We start from the raw sequence: 16,475 nt of genomic DNA, 5'->3' as shown, positions 1-16,475 counted from the left end.
AAACTTTCCAGCTTATGAGACTATTTAATCAATTGTGAACAGTTTTTTTTGCTTTAAATTTGAAGTTTACAAATTATTTTATTGTGTTTACATTTTATGATGAATTTATTTGAATTAGCCCACAGTTATAAAGGTCATACGTAGAATTTTGCTTGTACAAGAAAAGTTGTTTATTACTATACAAAACATGTAAAAATTCTTCTTTGAACATCCAGTACAAGTCATTTATTAGAATCTGCTGCCCAGCAGCCAGACATTACTGTATCCTGCAGTTTTTCAGTCTAAAAGTTCACTGTATTTTGTTTTGTCAACAGCAAGGACAAACTTCATTTTTAGCCACATAAGACATAAATAATGCAGAAAAAGGGATCAGTTTAATGTGGTGACAGGGTTTATCACTACTGCCATCAACAACCCTGTCTGCAAAGTCCATTTCTGGGTACGAAGGGTTTCCCTAAGATGCGTGCAAACGGTTGGCTGAGTTTCTCTGCAAAGCAGTTCCCAGATGTTTGACCTTTGCCTCAGACATTAAGATTGTATGAACAGAGGTAATGTCAGTTGTTGGGACATCTTTCTTTTTCTTGTTTTCAATGAGAAGTTGTTCCAGTTCTTCCTCTATGGTTCGATCCTCCACAAAGGGCAGGAAAATCATCTCCACCATTCCTCCAACCATTCCAAGAACAGCCAGAGTGGAGCCGAGCATGTAGATCTTCAACATGCTGCGGGTAGGCTTCTGGCGCAGCAGATCCTTGGCGAAAGGGATGATGTCACTTATGCTTTCCATATTTGGATTTGATGACCCTGCTGAAAAAAAAAAAAAAAATCAAGAAAAAACAATGTACAAAGTTGTTTTTTCTGAGAAAATAGTCCTGAAAATGTTCAACGTGTTTTAGAAGCAACAACTCACCTTGAAGCACGTACCAAAGTCTTGATTGTCCCAAATTGTTTGGCTTAATGTTGATGGTGGAAAGGCAAGAGGAAATTCTGCAATTTAAGGGCGAGAAGAGCCACGTCAACTCCCTCAGACTTGATGCATATTCATGAGGTACTGCACTCATTTTTTTTAAAGAGATTCACACTTGTTTGTGTCAAAGGGCATGCAGTTGTAGAGCTAGAAATGAAACGCTTCTTGTAGATGATGTGACATCACATTTGGGCCAAAACAGATATGGTAAACAGCTTGATGTGTGGACAATCTCCAACAATAGGGTTTTGGCATATCCATCAATACTGATACAAACTGCACATGTGTGGTTGATTTGCATTGGGTGAGTTGTAACTGTGCACATAGTCCTCCTCAGGTGAGCTTGAACAATGTCCAATCAAAATATGAGTGGCTGACAAAAGTCCCTCCTACGTATTGACTGACAAAGATTGTGTGGTTATACAAGGAATACCCCTTATTGAACACGGACAGATAAGTTCCACAGCCAGATAAGGTGCTACACAATCCTTTGAATCATGCAGTCCGGTGCTGCTCTGACTCCTGCAACCCATCTGACTCGGTAAGAGACTGGCGTGTTCGTGTGTGTGTGTATGTTCGCGTGTACTTGCAATCTTTGCCTCAAACTCCATGCCCTTCGACCCAAATCTTGCTGCACGCGACAGAGGGGTGAAGTCAGGCAAGTGAGTTGGGAAATGCGTCTGATCTTTGTCACACAGGACCATGAGTCATGCACACTCAGTGAAACGGACACAGAACACACATCAAGGCTGAAGCAACATCTGCACAACAGATGATGCACGCTTCGCACTGTAGCTTTTAGTCCAGTTGGATTTTAAGCCACAGCGATGGTCAATGTCTATCTATTGATCCAGGCAGAAAATAACTGATCAATTAAATTTTTAAACTTCTAGGTGACTTATAGGTCAGCGGTAAAGCAGACACAGCATATACTGAGGTAATTGTCTTTCTTGCAACTCTCCTTGGTTTAACTCTACATCCAGTCTTATTCAATTATTCCGATGTTTGTGCTTTCTGTCAAATTATGAAAAGAACTTCTTTAATTGCTGAGAAATAACTGTGTCAATATAGCAAGTTTCATGCAAGAGTGTAAATGAAAACAAATTCTGTGGTCAAAGTTGTCATATTGATTGACAATGTCAACAAGCTGGGAAAGAGCATACAAAACAAACTTTTTTTTTAAAGATTAGGATAGAGAGCAATAACATCACCTTGAAAGAAAATTCAATCTGTATCTTTCCAGTAGTACAGACACACAGATAGTCACTTAAACTCATCAAAAAATACAAAAAGCACAATTTTGCATGATGGCAGTCCATTTATTACCATGAACAGAAAGAAGACTGAAACTCTGTATTGCTTAGAGGAAGTGATTGTGCCTTTTCTTGGGTTTCTTTTGCCCCAGGAATGTTAAGGAATAAGAAGCTTTCTAGATGTAGGAATCAAACAGCACTACAGAGTAGAGTAGCTCCTCTCCCTGTTGTGGAAAAAATACTTTAACAAGAGTCTGGAAAACTTTAAAACCTTGCAAGGTGAAAACAGAAATACAGAGTCAAAGGAGTCTGTCAAGTCTGCTCTGAGTAACAGTGGATCTGGTTTCCTTTTTTAGGTTCTGGTCAGAGAAGAAATACTTGATTGGACTATAGGTGTGAATCCCTGATTGTGATGTACTAGGGACTCTGTGGAGCCCCTAGATCGTCTGACCATTTGTCTATTGTTAAGGAAAGGGGGTTGTTCTTTCCTGCTAAAGAGGGCAGATACGTTCTACATTGGGGAAGTAACACTTAGTCTCCAGGATCAAGGAGCTCTCCCCTGCTGTCATATGACTCTGCATAAGTCTTGGGAGCAGCTTGATAAGACAATGCAGAAATATCTAAAGCAGAAGAGGGGTATTTTTCAGTTACTGTTTTTCAATTTGTTGTTTTAATGGTTTGTTCAAGTGGTTTGCACTTTTGGACTACTGTTGTAGATTGCAAAAACACAAAAACTTACCAAGTATTTTTGGTCTACTTTCTAGTATAACTGTCTTTGTTATACTAAAAAGTATAAGTACAACTTATACTCCCACCAGACTAAGAATGGCTTATTTATTTATTCATTTTAATGTTTGCCTTTTTTTTTAAAGAGTCTGTAGTTGGTGTTTAGGTATTGTTAGTAATTCTTTGAGTAACATGTAATTACCTATTGATATTTTCAAACTTCCTCCCAAATAAAAAAAAATTTAACTCAAAAACAAGTTTTCTTTGGGAAACCCTGTAAGGTTTTGTGTACACAAGCATCCATTAGGGAGAAAAATATACACCAATAGCCATTAAAGTTCTCAGATTTCCTACTTAAATTTGGGACTTTGTTTCTATGCAAGAATAACCTCTCACCGGTTTATCTCTCTTATTTTTTCCATGGTTAGGCCTCGGCACCCTGACATGAGCATTGGTAAAGTTGCACATTTCGGTTTGTTTTTACTAAATAAACATGAGGCTTTCCAAAGACGCTGTGGTAATCTCTCTGTGATAACGTTGTCCAAAATGTTCCTCTACAAAGTGACTTTGGATTCTGGGCATTTGAGTTGGAAGCTGATGGGAAAAGGTTGAGCCTGTTTGGAGACCTTTCCCCCAATTTGCTGCGTTTCTGCGCTTGAATGGACAGTCTGTCTTCCCCCTGGACTTCACCAAGCCAGTCTGTTAGGTGAGGTGAGGAATTGGGTCCAGATGTGAGGAGGGATGATAAAGGGTAGGATGTCCTGTTTAGTTTGCTTTTAAATAAAAAAGATTACTAACAACCTGTTTATTTACAGCATTTCAAAATAAAAAGATCATTTTTGTTTTTTATCAAAAAGTTTTCTTTAGATATAGAGCAAATGCAGACAAGAGGAACAATGTCTAAAGTATATTTGGTTTAACTTATATACATTGAATTAGGGATTTTTTTGTTGCAGCTTCTAAAAATGTGTCTTATGCTGAGTGTAAGTCACGTTTTTTGAAACCTGCCGCTCTAAATACACTCTCTTGTTAATCCTAACCGTGTTTGGAGTTTAAATGTAATCTGATCTCATGAAGTGTTGCTTGCTAATTGGCTTTCAGGTTAGTTTAATTGGAGACACTAAATCAGGTCAAAGGTAAAATGTTCAGATATGCCTGAAGAGTTTCTGAAAATAGGAAAGAAAAAAGTTTATTTCCAGTACATGAATGCTCTAATAAAAAAGTTCAGGTATTCTTAAGCCAGTTTTTATTTTTTGTCCTAGTTTAAAAAATATTCTTGCTGATTCTCTTTTTATACCTAATATAAAAACCCTCCTCTCTGTTCACTGTATCAGGGGATGATGAAATCTTCACTGCTACATTTTCCATAATTTTTTGGCCTATTTTACAATTTTTACTATACCTGAGTCAAATTGTACATAGTAAAATGTTTTAAGTACTTTAATAAGTATTTACATTAGTCAGTGTAAAAACACTGAAAATAATTCCAACAGTTCAGAATTGGCCTATTTCAGATATTTCATTTTTTGTCTTATATGTATTTTTAAATTATTTTTGTTAATATATTTTTATTTATTTATATAGTTATTTTTTAAAATATCTCTGTTAAAAACAACAGAAAACAACTTGAGAAACATTTTTGATTAATGATTTTATTGACTCATGAGTTTAAGTAGAGGAATGACATATATTTCACATTTAGCTTTTATTTCTGAGCCAACCAGATTTCTTCAGAATATACTGCAAACGAGATCAATATAACTGCACCAAACTGAAGAAAATAAAATAAAAATATCACATTACAAACTGTGTTTTAACTAAGTATTTACTAAACATTTAGGTTTTAAATCGCTGATGGCATGCAAGAGCTATGAATTGGCAATTTGTAATCATATTTGCAACATTCATAATGACTGTGATTTATTCGCTTGAGCAGGCAAAGAAAAACATTTACAGGAAGAATGAAAACGTAAATTTACATCAGTGTCACTCACTAGAAGCTGTGAGCACTTCTTTCAAATGATTTATTTACAATGTGGGTTTTTATTCATTTACAAAAGTGGGTGAAGGTTATCGTCTCCTTCCTGTCTGTGCTTTTCAGATCTCAAACGATCCTTTGAAAAAACAAGCTGCAAACAAACACGATAGGTATCAAGTCCTTAAAAAGATCAGGAACTCTCTTTTCCTGATCCACCATCCCGTCCTTTGAAACTCAACGTCTGCAATGTGGAAGTGTGTGTCTTAGATAAATGTTTGGAGATTTAATGCGAGTGAGTTTTTATTGGCACTCTTTCCGACAAGAAGCCCCACAGACTGATGGCGTGGACCGGTCGGGTCCACTGGGGGTCAACCTCCTCTGACTCTGAGCAGAGAGGAGCTGCTGACACAAGACGGCGTCACACCGAGTCAAAACATCAGCACTGACCTGCAGAGGGCAGAAACACAAGGGTTTCATCTTTGGTATAAGCTGAAACTGAGATTCATGAGAATTCATGCACATGTTGTCACTTTATAACCTCAAATTTTCATCTAATAAATGATGACAGCAGCTCAAGGAGACCCTTGTTTGTCTTCTTGTGGTTTTCAAAAAAAATGGGTGACTTACAACCCAAAAACTTTAATCCGGTCAATAAAATTCAAATATATTTACAAAGGTGGGGAAAAAGCAAATGAGATCCAAGATTTTAGCCAATAGCATGATTAGATGTTAGAATGGTCCAGTCAAAGCCTACACTCAGTGAGCTTGGGAAAATATGGATTCTTGGTGATTAATAGTTTTTAGATTTATTTATTTGAAAAATTTTGACAACCTTCACATAAAAGGTGGACTCTTTACATAAAATATTAACAAAATACATTATGTGTACGGTTTGTAAAGTGACAAAATGTGAACAAGTGCAACATAATTTATATTGCATTTGATTTTCTACTTACCAAAAAAAGTTTTAACTCATCAAAACTTCATCTGGCTTTCACATGATAGAGCAAACTCCGGTCTGTAAAGTCTTCCCATTCCTGTTTTTAGCGTACCTGAAAAAAAAAAAAAAAGCAGAGGAACGTTATTGCACATCAGACCAATGCAGAAAATAATCTAAGAAATATTCCAGAAAAATGACAAGAAAAATGTCACCTTTGAAAAGTTGAAAGTTTATTAGAAAAAACTCAGAAATTTTGGTATGATTTTTTTTTTTTGAAAAAACATGGACGTTTCAAAAGTTGAGAATGTTCAATCCAGAAATTTTAAAGATTTTTCTACAAAATTTCTTACAAATTTTTGACTTTTCAAAATCTTTTTGAAACAGCTAACATGTGTTTCAAAAATTCTGAGATTAATCTAAAAATTCCTGAGATTTTTCTACCAAATTCAAACCTTTGCAGCTTGGAAATTTCCAAGTGTGTTTCAAGAAACTTTCTGATATCTTCCTATCAAACGTTTGACTTTTCAAAGTCAGAAATTTTGTTTGTTTTTTTTCTTAGTAAGTTTCTGATATTAATCTAAAATTTCTGAGTTTCTTGTAGCAAATGTTCAACTTTTCAAATTAAAAAATGTTCCAGTTTTTTGCTAGAATATTTCTGACTGTTTCTGGCAGAAATGTACGCCGGCTCTTTTTTTGCAGATGTTTGCTTCTGTGACACAGTCGAGATGTATGACTGGATTCTGACGCCTACCCGTTCAGGTTGGCGGGCTCTGAGTGGTACACGTGCTTCCCCTGCTCGGCCATGGTGGGCGTGTGCTGCGCGGCGTTCTGGCTCTGACTGGCCTTCAGTGGGTGGAAGTGGTTCTTCAGATCAACGTGGCTCGGGGGCAGAGACATGTGCTGCGTTTCGCTTATGTTGCTGTTGACGTCTTCCTTCTTGGTCTCCGGCTTTTCCGGCTCCAGATGTTTGCGGCTCTTTGTTGGGGAAGACACATCGATGACTTTGATGTCTGGGACGCTGGCCTGCCGCGGGGCCAGCTCTGTGTGCGCCAGCTGGAGCTTCTTCATGTGATTGATGGCTACAGCGGCGTTAATGGCTTGCTGTACGGAGAAGAAGAAAAAACAGGCGTCACTTTAATACCTCAACGTTTCAACAAAGCTTCCTGGTTTTTCCCTTAAGCCAGAAAGAAAGCAGCGCATCACCCCAATTTCCATTAACCATGCAACGAAAATGTATTGGGTTTTTTAGTTGTTGTTTTTTTCATCGACAAAGCAAGATAAAAATACTGAGTCTGAAAAGTGAAAAAAAAAAATCAAGAGAAGAAAATTAGGTTAATATCAGATAATGTCTAGGAATAAAAATCTGAGCTTGAAAAGTGGAAAAGTTTCTGAAGAAATACTCAAATTTCTAAGATTAATCTCATAAGTTTTCAGAAAAAACATATGGATTTTCTTTTTATTGGAGTTTCAAAATCTGAAAGTTTTTGACTTTTGGAAAATTCCAATTTAATGGAAAAAAGGAATTGAAAACATTTTCTACCTTAGCAGAACATTTCCATTACGAATGTACACAAAACTTTGTCAGTGTTCAACTAATGCAAAAAAAACATACTATTTTGTAACCTGTATAGAGAATAGTAATCTACATATTTTATGTGTATTTTCTTAATTTTGATGATATAATTTGACAAATGAAAATATTGTAAATGGTAATATTTTAATGATGAACTGAAATGTGCAACCCAAATAAACTTGGGAGATGTTTTAAGCTAATTTCTATTAGGGACCAATCCAATTTGGTTTGGTAACTCATCATCAGTTAGTGACTTTTCCATAAGCCCATCTTATTTAACCGGCCTTAATCGGAAAGGATTTAGGTGCACACCTGATTAATGGACTCCAAATTGAAACTTCAGGTTACATCACATTAAATCCAGGAAATGAGAACGAACTGACCTTCCACTTGGACTGGGCGAAGTTCTTCTGCATCTGAGCGCTGACCGAGTAGTAGATGTCTTGGCTTCGAGCCGTCTTTCCGATTATCCTGGAGAACGGACAACGCAATGGAAAGCTTAGATTTATTCCAAGATGGAGATTAGGCCATTACCTGAAACAGATGAGCGCAACTCACCAGGGGTGTCTGAGAGCTTGGTCTGTGGTGTAACGCATGCTGGGGTTCTTCTGCATCATATTACGAATGAAATCCTTGGCTGCAGAGGAAAATGGGACACTTACTTTCTTGGAAAAAAGACAAGAAAACGCTATAAAGAGTTGTGTGCATAAAAAGGGAATGTAAATACCAGATTCAGATATGTCATCCCAAAATGGTGAGTCAAACTCATACTGAGCCTTCATGATCTTGGAGAAGAGTCTTGTCTCACTTTCTTCATAAAAAGGAGGATAGCCACAGAGTCTGCAATGAAACATGGGCATTTAGTTATTCAATTGAATGTTTTCAATTTATTTTAAATTTATTTGTGTATCATCTTTCAGCAACAAATAGATTTAAAGTGTTATAAATCATAGAAAGTCACTGATTTGTGAAACAAGCAATACCAGAGTATTCAAAAACTATACTCATGTAGGAGGTAATGTTTTTTTAAAAAATAGTTATTAAATTACATGTAATTGAGTATATGTAACTAGCTACTACTCAACTCTGATCAATACATATCAAATGTTTTGATCAGTGTTCCTAATTTTACTATTTAAATCCACATATCGGCTCTATGAAGGAACATTTCCACTAGGGGGTTCTATTGTTCAAATACTATTAACATATCTTTATTATATTTGCATATTCTCGCCTCCTAATGGCATTCTTCATCAATTAATCAATACTTTTAGTATTTAGAAAAATAGATCTCAGATGCACCAAGCAGCCTTTAATGTAAAAATCGATTTTTAATTGATGCTTACAGGATGTATGTGATAACTCCAATGGACCAGCAGTCAACTGCCTTGCTGTAGGGCTTCTGTGCCAAAACTTCAGGAGCTGAGAGAGAAGAAAAGGTTAAAATAATTTATATTGTGTCACATTTCTAGTATCTGATCATTTTCTACAGAGCGTTTCCTTACCTACGTAACCTGGGGTGCCGCATGCTGTGGACATGATGCCGTTTTCGGCCATCTTTGACAGGCCGAAGTCACTGATCATGATCTTGGAGTCTTCATCCTGGCTGTAATAGAGGATGTTCTCTGGCTGTGAGGAAACAAACACAAAATCTGTTCATCCCAACATCCCAAAGTAGCTATAAGGCTAATTAGAGCTGCTACTAATTATTATTTATGATAATTCTGATGATTAATCAATTAATCACCAAGTAATGGAAGCCTAGGTGTAAATTCAAGCTGGGAGACTCTCTTCAGCCTACCGGCATCATCAATTACCATGCCTCCGCTCCAGCCAATCACCACGCAAGAGCTCCTTCAAAAGGACAACCATGGATCCACCTGCGTCAGCCACGCTTCGACCTCCTCCCCGTCTCCACCCTCATCCTCCCCGGTATCATCCAGACTCCCTTCAAGCTCTTTCCTCCCCAGGCTCCACTCCACCAGCAGTATCCGGGCCCAGGAGGAAGACTACCTTGAGCTTCGCCCCGAGCCGTTCATCCAAGCTCACGGCGATTCTCAGCACTCACGTCTTCTACCGGCGTCCAAGCGCCAAAGCACTTCGGGTCAATAAAACTTTCTAACTGCTGCTTTTCTCCGTGCGAGTCTCTCCAGATTGAATTTGATAAAAAGTCAAATTATCAATCATTTAATATTTAAAAATAGCATCATCAGGCAGACAAAAATATAAAGTTAAGTGGAAATTTTGGTATTTTAAGGACCAATATATTAATAATTCATATAAGAAAACATAACAAAATCAGGCAAAAGAAACTGTTTACAAATTAGTTTCTTTCAATAATGAAACTTTAACAAAAACTTCAGGTGTGTGGTAAATTTTTGGTTAAATAAGTTTGTTTTTCATTCAACGGGTAGAAAATCCAGAAACTTTACTCAAGTAAGAGTAAAAAGTAAAAAAATAAAAAATCACAGCCCAACTCTGGTTGATTGCATTAAAAGAGGAATAAAATATGAATCCACACCTTGAGGTCTCGATGCACGATGCCATTTTCATGCAGGTAGCTCACGGCTTCCAGAACCTGCTGGATCACCCTGCTGGCGTCCTTCTCTGAATAAACGCCGCGGTCCAGAATACGGTCGAACAGCTCACCACCCGAAACCCTGACCAGGCAGAAAATCCACATTGGTAAAATTCAATGGTCACCATCATTAGCAGCTCCGATTAGATTCTTGCACAAACAGAAAACTCACAGATGCATGATGAGGTAGTAATGCGTCCGACTTTCGTAGAAATCTTCCATCCCTACAACATTCTCATGTTGGATTCTGTTTGAGAAAACAAACAGGATTTTATGAGACATTTTTAACTCTCTTCCAGCTGAGGAACGGTTATTAAAACAGTAATTACTTTTTCAGCACAGCAATCTCGTTCTCCAGGTTGATGTCCCTCTTCTTTTTCTTCTTCACACACTTCATGGCGAACGTCTTCCCGGTCTTCCGCTCTCTCACCATGTAGACCTCAGAGAACGCGCCTCTGTTGACGACACACAAAAGACTGACAATCAGCGGTGGAGGAAATGAGATATTCCTTTATGAGATAGTCATACAGTCATTAACCTGCTCGTCTGCTAGAAGCTTTTTCACATTTTGAAATTTAAACACAGACATTTGTAGGTTGTGATAATTTAATGCATCAGCAGCTTCAGATGAGTCAGAAGAAAATTACTTTTACTTTTGGAAATAAAAAAACCCAAACTTTAACCAGGCAACTAAATCTTTAGTTTCTTGATAAATTTGTAGTTGGTTGTGGTGGTAAACATGACAAAATGTGGCAATTCACTGAAATGCACATTTGCTTTAAAGTAGTTCACACAGTTTCAGCTTTAAAAGACAAAATGCAAAAAAAAAAAAAAAAACTTTTATAAATTAAATTAATAACTAATACAATTTTTAAATTAACCAAATCCCATAGTTTGAAGATATTTGAGTGAATAATCAATTTATTTGTCTGTTTTTTGTGTTACAAAGAAATAAATTGTTTTATTTATTTTCTTTGTTGCCTCTTCCTTTAATAAAATTGTCCAGATTTGAGTTTCTTGGAGAGAGTAAAAATCATAAAATTAAGATCTGTGCAGCTTAACTATTCGCATGCCAGAAGCCTGTTAATGTGTTCTGTTCCCATGCTATCTTCAGCTGCAGTCTGGGAATAGTTGTTCCTCCAGGTGGATTAGAGCGTTTATCCCTGACGCAACGGAAACTGTGGCCAGCTGAGGGTTCCAAAGGTCAGACGGTGAGCATGTGCGGCGGCGGGACGTCTTAAGAAGCAGACGCTGAGCGGGCCGGGTCACAGACAGGTGTCAGGGTTTCAGGCAGATAGGATATCATAAAGCCGCCATCTGCCCAGGAGGTGACACACTTTTCATATGGACAAAAAAATATATAAAAAATAAGGTCACAGCTGAGCTGTACTGTAGTTGTTTGTAGTTTTATGACCCGGTTTGGTAAAGCCAGAAATATTCAGACACCGTTAGAGACAAGAGAGCCTAAACTTCCTTTAGTACAATAATGAGGTTTGAATTTTTTTAAGTTGAACAAATGTGTCATATTCATTTTTATTCACAAATGACACCCAAAAAGCAAAGTCAGAAGCATCTTAATACACTTAAACATTTTTACAGTCCATACAACATTTTTAAATAAAACAAAAAGAAAACAGAGACTTAGGAGAGTCAAATCTCACAATGATAATCAAACAGTATTTTTTTTTGTCCACAAGTTTTTGTTGCACTTTGATATCATCTTCCTAAAGAATTTATTTATTTATATTTTTATTTTTTTGCCAAAAGATAATTTAGGCAAAATATATAACTTTTGGCAAAAAAAAAGAAATAAAATGACTTAAGCCATTATTTTAGGATGCTGACAATATAATTTATTATAAACCTTGTGTTGTTTTTTGTTTGCTCATCACCAAATCAATATATAAAAAATTTTGATGTAATTTTTCATTTATTTATTTATGTCAAACATTTTATTTTTGACTGCTCCATCATTTGCAACTAATAAATTTCATATTAATAATAATAATATGTGTATTAACAATAACAAAAAAGTTTCAGAGCTGACGACACAACCTTGTGGCACACCACAATGAATTCCAGTGAATCATAGTCGACATTATTGCTGAAGTGTGTAATATAATTTTAACAATTTATCTTTTTTTCTCAGCAAACTGTCAAAATAAAAATATCTATTGTTAATTAAGCTTAATCCATTAAGAATGTCCTTTATTTCTTTTTAAATTCTGATGGATTTTCATGACAATACAGTGAAGGAAGCTACATTTTTCTTAAAAGTGGGTCAACCACTTGAATGAAAGCGAAGTTACAAAGAGACAATTTTGGTGCCTCTTCTTAATAAACCATGAAAAAACTTTTAGCACATTATGGTTTCCGTAAATCTTCGCCCTCATAACCAAAACCTTGAGCCTGTTTTTCAAGCTGTTCAGGGAAATAAACGGCATTGCTTTTGACTAACTGAGTCACACACTATTGCCTGCAGGGAAAACACAGTCTAATCACCGCTGATGCTCGCAGCTCAAAATCCCCCGACAGCATTCTCTACAAGATTGTGTTTTCAGTTTGGCAGCACATTCAATTTTTTTTTATATCTGTTGTTTACAAGATGCTCAACTTGCTGATTATCACCTCTGATGGGAAAGAAATCAGGCCAGCAGATGAGATTAAGAACCGTCTGCACAGAGTCAGAGCAATGACTTCAGCTGGAGGAATAACAGCTAATGCTTTATATTTTAGTGTCTTTTTTCATATATAACTACTGAATTTACATTTCTTATCACCACACTGCACTGACTAGTAAACCACTGTTCATGTTAGGAGCATTTAATATGTTCACATTTACATAAATAGTTTTTAGAGGTCAGTGTTTCATATTTAGGATCATTTATGGAGATGAGAATTTGACAAAAAAGTAAAATAAAAAAGTCACTTTTGTTTAGGTAACGTGAAAAAAATCATCTTAATAGATACAGTTCTGGAAAAAATGAAGAACTCATTGCACTGAAAGCCATTAAATCCCACTTGGTTATTCCACCAAATGTTTATTTCTCAACTCTTCCCGAGTTAAAGCATTAGTATTGCTGTTCCTAAATGAATATGAACTTGTTTTCTTTACATTATTTGAGGTCTGAAAGCACTCATCTTTTTCCTTATTGTGACTCTCTCATGTTCTGGAAATAAATGCTGAATTTTTGCGTGGGATTTCAGAGACGTTCATTTGAAACTTTAGATTTTCTTTATGAAAAGAAACGTTGTTTGAGCGGCACATCTCCGTTTAAAAAAAAAAAAACAATAGACGGGTCCCAGTTTTAGTGAATGAACTTTGTCTCTGCCTCATCAGACGACTCCATCAGAAAACTAAAACTTTAAGAAAGCAGGCGTCCTTCGGTCAATCCAATCAAACCACTAATCTGCTCCACCTCCAGCTGTGCGGAACATTTAAACAACAAGTGACAGACAGATGAGCGAAGTACTTACGATCCCAACTCTTCTATGATTTCAAAAATCTCCTGGATGTTTTCCGTGTTCTTCTTCCACGTGTACTCGCCCTCCTGGCGCCCCATGTCTGCGGTGGGGATTTCTTTCAGAGGGAAACAGAAGACACAAGCCGAGAGGTCAGCGCACACCGAAGCTCCACGGATGTCAAAGTGCTGCATGGGAAGCGACGCCTGCTCAGCGGGCCGACTCCTCCATCCTGATACAATAATCATACGTCCAGACAGTCATGTGGGATTACTGCAGCCATGACGAAGCAGTTGTGAAGGTTGATGCGTCTGCCACACAGCCCAGACTGTCTGACAGCAGCAGACTAAGGGTTCGCCCAATAATCTGATCAGCAGCCAGTTTATTCAGCTCACATCTGTGCACCAACTTCACAAAGGGAATAAAGCTAAACTGAATGATGAGCATAAAATGAGATCCCGAGGAAACAACCAGATCAAGACCTGGAAGGATTGAAACCGAGTTTGGGAAGAAGCCATTAAAACTGGAGGTTCCCAGAAGGATTAGGAGCACTTTTAATGAGCAGGTTACCCACTTGAGTTTCTTGACCTCTTTCCTCTTATATAAGGGATTAGAAACTCCTGATCTGGAGACCTGACTGTCTCACAGGTGACACCCGAAAATACCTTAAAGCCTAAAGAAACACAGGAATCAAACATATCATCACTGTTCTAAAATTAATAACCCAAGTCATTTTGGAGGGGCTGAAAATCATATTGTATCTTCTACCTGTTTCTTTTTGAACAAGTCGTGTAAAATTGCATGTCAGTTGGCATAATTTGTTTTATTTGTTTTATTTTGTTTTTACTTTTTATTGTCTGCTTGAAATAAATCAACAAAGAATATATATATATATATATATATATATATATAATATATATATATATATATATATATATATATATATATATATATATATATATATATATTCTTTTTTTATTTTGTCATAATGTTTTTGTTTAATAAGAAACAAAACATCACCTCTTCTTTAATTTAGACAATAGATAAATAAATAAATAAATAAATAAAACAAATTCCTTTTGACAAAAAATTACTTGGACAATTGTTTTAGGAAGGTGACGATATTGAAAGGAGAATATAAATATATATTTTGAAAAGATTACTGACGAAAGCAAAACGCTTATACTGACGCTAATAAAGCAAAGTGGAAACAAACAAAAAGTAAAACAGCCTGTGAGGGGAAATGATCAAAATGACTGGTTTAGTCATTTCATTAACCAAAATCTGTGGTTATAAAGAAAAGAAACAGAGGGCATTTGGATCAACCTTACACTCAGTGAGATGCTCCAAAAATCGGCTGCAGAACTTATGGAGTGTCTCAATAAGTTCAGCTAAATGTATTAAATTTAACCTTGAAATTAATGAGAGTTTTGGAGTAGATTCAGTTTTTATTTTCTTACGTGACTGCACAGGATGCAGCAAAACCAACACAACCAGGGAAACAGAAGTGATTTCTAAAAGTCAAAAACATGTAACAAGTTTGAAAAAGAGATCATTTCTCCTCCTGTTTAATTTCTGTTGCTGTTATTCTGTCGTGACAGAAAAGAGAAACTACTCTCTGCTGTCTGAGACTGGATGATGCATTCATGCACCAACAGAGCAGCCGGAGTGGCTGCAGCATCCGCGGAAGAAAATCCAAAAATCTCTGCGACACAAATGAATCATTAGACATTCAGCTCAGGTTTGAACCCATAATAGAACAAAAACAAAAAGGAAACGCACAACAATAAATGGAAGATATTGTCAATTATTAATCTAAACAAGCTGTTTGCATTACACTAATGAAGCATCAAACAGCTCAGACTCACCGAGATGCTCTGCAGGATAAAGAGCTGTGACTCTCCTACCAAACGCTCAGCGGGCTCTGGACAGATTACTGAGTGCAGCAGCGCTCAAATAGCCGTTGTCACGTCGGGGATTATTGCATCCCGGTGGACAGAACCCAGAAGGGGCGGGGCTTCTCATTCAGACTGAGAGCGGATCATCTGGCTGCCGCCGCATCGTTCATGTGTCTGCAGCAGAGCAACAACCCTCTGCTGCAGCAAATGGAGAACAACAACAACGAGACTTAAACGTCACGATATTTTTGGAGTCTCGGAAATTTTACCCAAATAGCTATATTATTAAATAGAGTATATGGCGAAATTGGTCTGGTACGTTTAAATATTTAAAGATGAGGTAAAATGTATTTTTTTTTTGCTTAACATTTTACACCACGACAGTAAAATGAGTGACAGATAATCTGTGAAAAGATCGATCTTTTCACAGATCGATCTGAGCTACTACTGAAGAACTGCGCCTTGCAACCAATCAGAGCCACTTGCAATCAATCACCTCATGAACCTGCAGAATGTGGTAAAAGAGGAGAAACAACTCATCATTACAGGAAAACTGTTTTTCCGCTCCTATCGGTGGCTATGCTAACTAGCCTTACATAACTGGCCTTAGCTTTCACAACAAAGTCTTGTGAATGGGTGAAGCTGTAGGGTGCGAGAGAAGTGAGCTAAAATTTTATACTTTCAAAAGCAGAACTATGAGCCATTTTAAAAACCTGCAGATTGTTAAGTTACAACCAAGCCCTGCCTGCTACCTAGCAACCCAAGCAGAGCTCCAACAAGTTTCATCAGCTGGTTTTACGACTGTATGCATCGTACAGGGACTTCAGTAAAAACAAGTGCTTTGTACTTACAATCCAGAAACTAAGTGCTGCGTTCTTGTTGGTTGTGCAGGAGGTTCTACTATTGCTTTTCAAAGATGTATGGTTGTATAATTGCACGTCTGTTAGCAGCCATTTTCAGGTGTAAGCGTTGCGTTGGGGAGCAAATATGTTTTAGCCAAAAATTCACCAGACACAGAGACACACCTGAAGTTTTTGTTAAAGTTTCATAAGTTTTATACTGAAAAAAAGTAATTTGGTTGGATCATTTGGTTAATATTTTTG

General features: G+C 36.9%; 2 protein-coding genes across 3 annotated transcripts; both read right to left on the bottom strand.

The window, feature by feature from the left end:
• Window positions 1–143: 143 nt before the first annotated feature.
• g0s2 (G0/G1 switch 2) lies at window positions 144–991 on the bottom strand. 2 transcript variants are annotated; one of them, XM_055056845.1, is made up of 2 exons: window positions 908–991; window positions 144–804 (listed from the first exon to the last, which is right to left on the bottom strand). In XM_055056845.1, the coding sequence occupies exon 2, from the start codon at window positions 782–784 to the stop codon at window positions 455–457; it is 330 nt and encodes a 109-aa protein (XP_054912820.1). In that variant the 5' UTR covers window positions 785–804; window positions 908–991; the 3' UTR covers window positions 144–454. The 2 variants fall into 2 exon arrangements, with proteins under 2 accessions (XP_054912820.1, XP_054912821.1); XM_055056846.1 differs by having other exon boundaries at window positions 144–801; window positions 908–979.
• A 3,572-nt stretch (window positions 992–4,563) lies between these two features.
• Window positions 4,564–15,481, bottom strand: camk1gb (calcium/calmodulin-dependent protein kinase IGb). The gene is made up of 13 exons (XM_055056820.1): window positions 15,343–15,481; window positions 13,490–13,592; window positions 10,342–10,467; window positions 10,185–10,259; window positions 9,956–10,094; window positions 8,940–9,063; window positions 8,781–8,856; window positions 8,162–8,274; window positions 7,993–8,071; window positions 7,818–7,905; window positions 6,613–6,962; window positions 5,878–5,973; window positions 4,564–5,368 (listed from the first exon to the last, which is right to left on the bottom strand). The coding sequence occupies exons 2-12, from the start codon at window positions 13,573–13,575 to the stop codon at window positions 5,916–5,918; spliced, it is 1,314 nt and encodes a 437-aa protein (XP_054912795.1). The 5' UTR covers window positions 13,576–13,592; window positions 15,343–15,481; the 3' UTR covers window positions 4,564–5,368; window positions 5,878–5,915.
• Between the last annotated feature and the right edge of the window lie 994 nt (window positions 15,482–16,475).

Source organism: Poeciliopsis prolifica, unplaced genomic scaffold (assembly GCF_027474105.1).
Source record: "Poeciliopsis prolifica strain line A6 unplaced genomic scaffold, Auburn_PproV2 SCAFFOLD046, whole genome shotgun sequence".
NCBI classification, from domain to species: Eukaryota; Metazoa; Chordata; class Actinopteri; order Cyprinodontiformes; family Poeciliidae; genus Poeciliopsis; species Poeciliopsis prolifica.
Note: the sequence above shows the minus strand (reverse complement) of the source record. Positions and strands in the feature narration are given on the sequence as shown.

Excerpts from the sequence above, each read along its gene's own strand:
- g0s2 (XM_055056845.1), bottom strand. The coding sequence starts at position 784 with ATGGAAAGCATAAGTGACATCATCCCTTTCGCCAAGGATCTGCTGCGC.
- camk1gb (XM_055056820.1), bottom strand. The coding sequence starts at position 13,575 with ATGGGGCGCCAGGAGGGCGAGTACACGTGGAAGAAGAACACGGAAAAC. Across the intron at positions 9,064-9,955 it reads TCGTGCATCGAGACCTCAAG|CCAGAGAACATCCTCTATTA; the intron begins GTGTGGATTCAT and ends GTTTCCTCACAG. Across the intron at positions 5,974-6,612 it reads GAGCCCGCCAACCTGAACGG|GTACGCTAAAAACAGGAATG; the intron begins GTAGGCGTCAGA and ends TTTTTTTTTCAG.